General features: G+C 37.1%; 1 protein-coding gene across 1 annotated transcript; it reads right to left on the bottom strand.

The window, feature by feature from the left end:
* Positions 1-267: 267 nt before the first annotated feature.
* On the bottom strand, positions 268-1227 carry LOC120240052 (olfactory receptor 10A3). Its single transcript, XM_039244644.1, has one exon. It carries the CDS (start codon positions 1210-1212, stop codon positions 268-270), a length of 945 nt encoding a protein of 314 aa, XP_039100575.1. The 5' UTR covers positions 1213-1227.
* Between the last annotated feature and the right edge of the window lie 822 nt (positions 1228-2049).

A 2049-nucleotide genomic window follows, 5' to 3' on the forward strand; every position in this document is an offset into this window, starting at 1 on the left:
GGTGTTTATTGAAACTTCATTTTAATGACACAATTCAGTAATGGCCTGGATTATACTAGAAGAATGCATGAACTGTTGTAGTATGTATTTTATGAAAAATGAATGACAATAGTACACGATTAAAAATAGGGATCCTTATTATTGAACTTGAAAAAATGACAAATTAGGCCTGTTCATACCAAGGAATATAGAAAGTTTGGCCATTTATTAAATTTAAAGAGAGTTCAGTCAGACAGTGACCAAATAGCATACGGCTTCTCAGCACAGTCAGAATGTGTGTGAATCCACCTTTCTTCGCCACAATTTCATGAAAGCTCTTTTCATCTCACTGTTTCTCAAGCTATAGATGAGTGGGTTCAGCAGAGGTGTAAGAAGTGAGTAGGACAATGACATCACCTTCTTGGTTTCTGGAGAGTAGCCAGATTTGGGCTGTATATAAGTCATATTGGCCGTGCCATAGAAGAGGGTCACAGACGTGAGATGGGAGGCACAGGTGGAAAAGGCCTTTTGCCTCCCAGTGGCCGATGGCATCTTCAGGATGGCAAAGAGAATCCGAATGTAAGACAGGAGGATCAACACAAAAGGAACCATGACAATCAAAATGGTGCCAGTGAAAGCATAGATTTCAAACAGAAAGGTGTCTGCACATGCAAGTTCTAGCACTGCTGGGGTTTCACAAGAGATGTGGTTGATTTCATTGGAGCCACAGAAGGGAAAACTGAAAACCCATGTGGTCTGAACAGTAGCCACCATGATCCCTGAGACCCATGAGAACATTACTAATTTCATGAAAACCCTTTTGTTCATAATCATTGGGTAGCTCAAAGGATGGCAGATTGCAGCAAATCGGTCATAAGCCATCGCCCCAAGGAGAAAACATTCAGTCCCACCAAAAAGAAGAAAAAAATACATCTGTGCAAAACAGCTCACAAATGAAATTGACGTTTTCTCAGTGGAGAGGACCACCAGCATTTCAGGCATAATGACTGCACTGAAACTCACATCCACCACAGACAGGTTCTGCAGGAACAGGTACATGGGAACATGGAGGTTCTGTTCCAGGGAGATAATCAGTATAATGATGGCATTTCCCGTCAGAGTCAAAAGATAAACAATCAGGAAAACCCCAAAGAGCTGTTCTTGGAGTTCAGGAAAGTTAGAAAAGCCCAAGAGGATGAATTCAACCACAGAGCTTTGATTTTGCCTTTTCATTTCAATGGTGGAGAGTATATTATTTTGATGGACATTGCCTAAAATCTAGGAAGTCACAGTCCAAATGCTGAGAGTCTGTGTCTGCAATTCACCCCAGATATTCTTCACAGAAGATGTAAAAGGAACACATCCCGACTAAATTCAGCTTGGCAATTTTCGAAATGGCCAATTCCTCAGATTAACAAACATTCCAAATAAAAAGAAGTGAAGAATACTGGCTCAGACGTCTTGTCTGAAAAGTACAAAATAACATCATAATTCTTTTGTAACTTGCACAATACATAGTTTGAAATTTAAACATAGTCTTAAAACAAATATAGATAGTTCATGACTTAAGTTCCCTTCTCATTGACATTACTAAAGGATCATCTGTTTTTCTACATTTTATAGATGTAGAGATTCTAAAACTAAAAAAATAATAAAGTATTAAAAATAGACCAATGGAAAAAGATACCCACATAAGTTTTCATAACAACCTAATAATTCAAAGTTACAGCATAGTTGATTTTTACTTATCATAAATATGTATCATGTTCAAAATGCCTGTTGATGGCTTGGTTAAATATGCAGTCTCTGCAGGAACACACAAAGAGACTTGTACTTAGATGTACCTATCTTAGCTAACCAAAGATATAAAAGATCTGTATGCTGAAAACTATAGAATATTTATGAAAGAAATTGAAAAAAGCACAAAAAAATGGAAAAGCATTCAATGCTTATAAATTGGAAGAATAAATACTTTTAAAATGCCAATACTACCCAAAGCAATCTACACATTCAATACAATACTAATCAAAATTGCACCAGGATTCTTCTCAAAGCTAGAACAAACAATCC

Source organism: Hyaena hyaena, unplaced genomic scaffold (genome assembly GCF_003009895.1).
Source record: "Hyaena hyaena isolate Hyena2069 unplaced genomic scaffold, ASM300989v1 scaffold_245, whole genome shotgun sequence".
In the NCBI taxonomy this organism is placed as follows: domain Eukaryota; kingdom Metazoa; phylum Chordata; class Mammalia; order Carnivora; family Hyaenidae; genus Hyaena; species Hyaena hyaena.

Coding starts and splice junctions, on each gene's coding strand:
- LOC120240052 (XM_039244644.1), bottom strand. CDS start 1,212: ATGAAAAGGCAAAATCAAAGCTCTGTGGTTGAATTCATCCTCTTGGGC.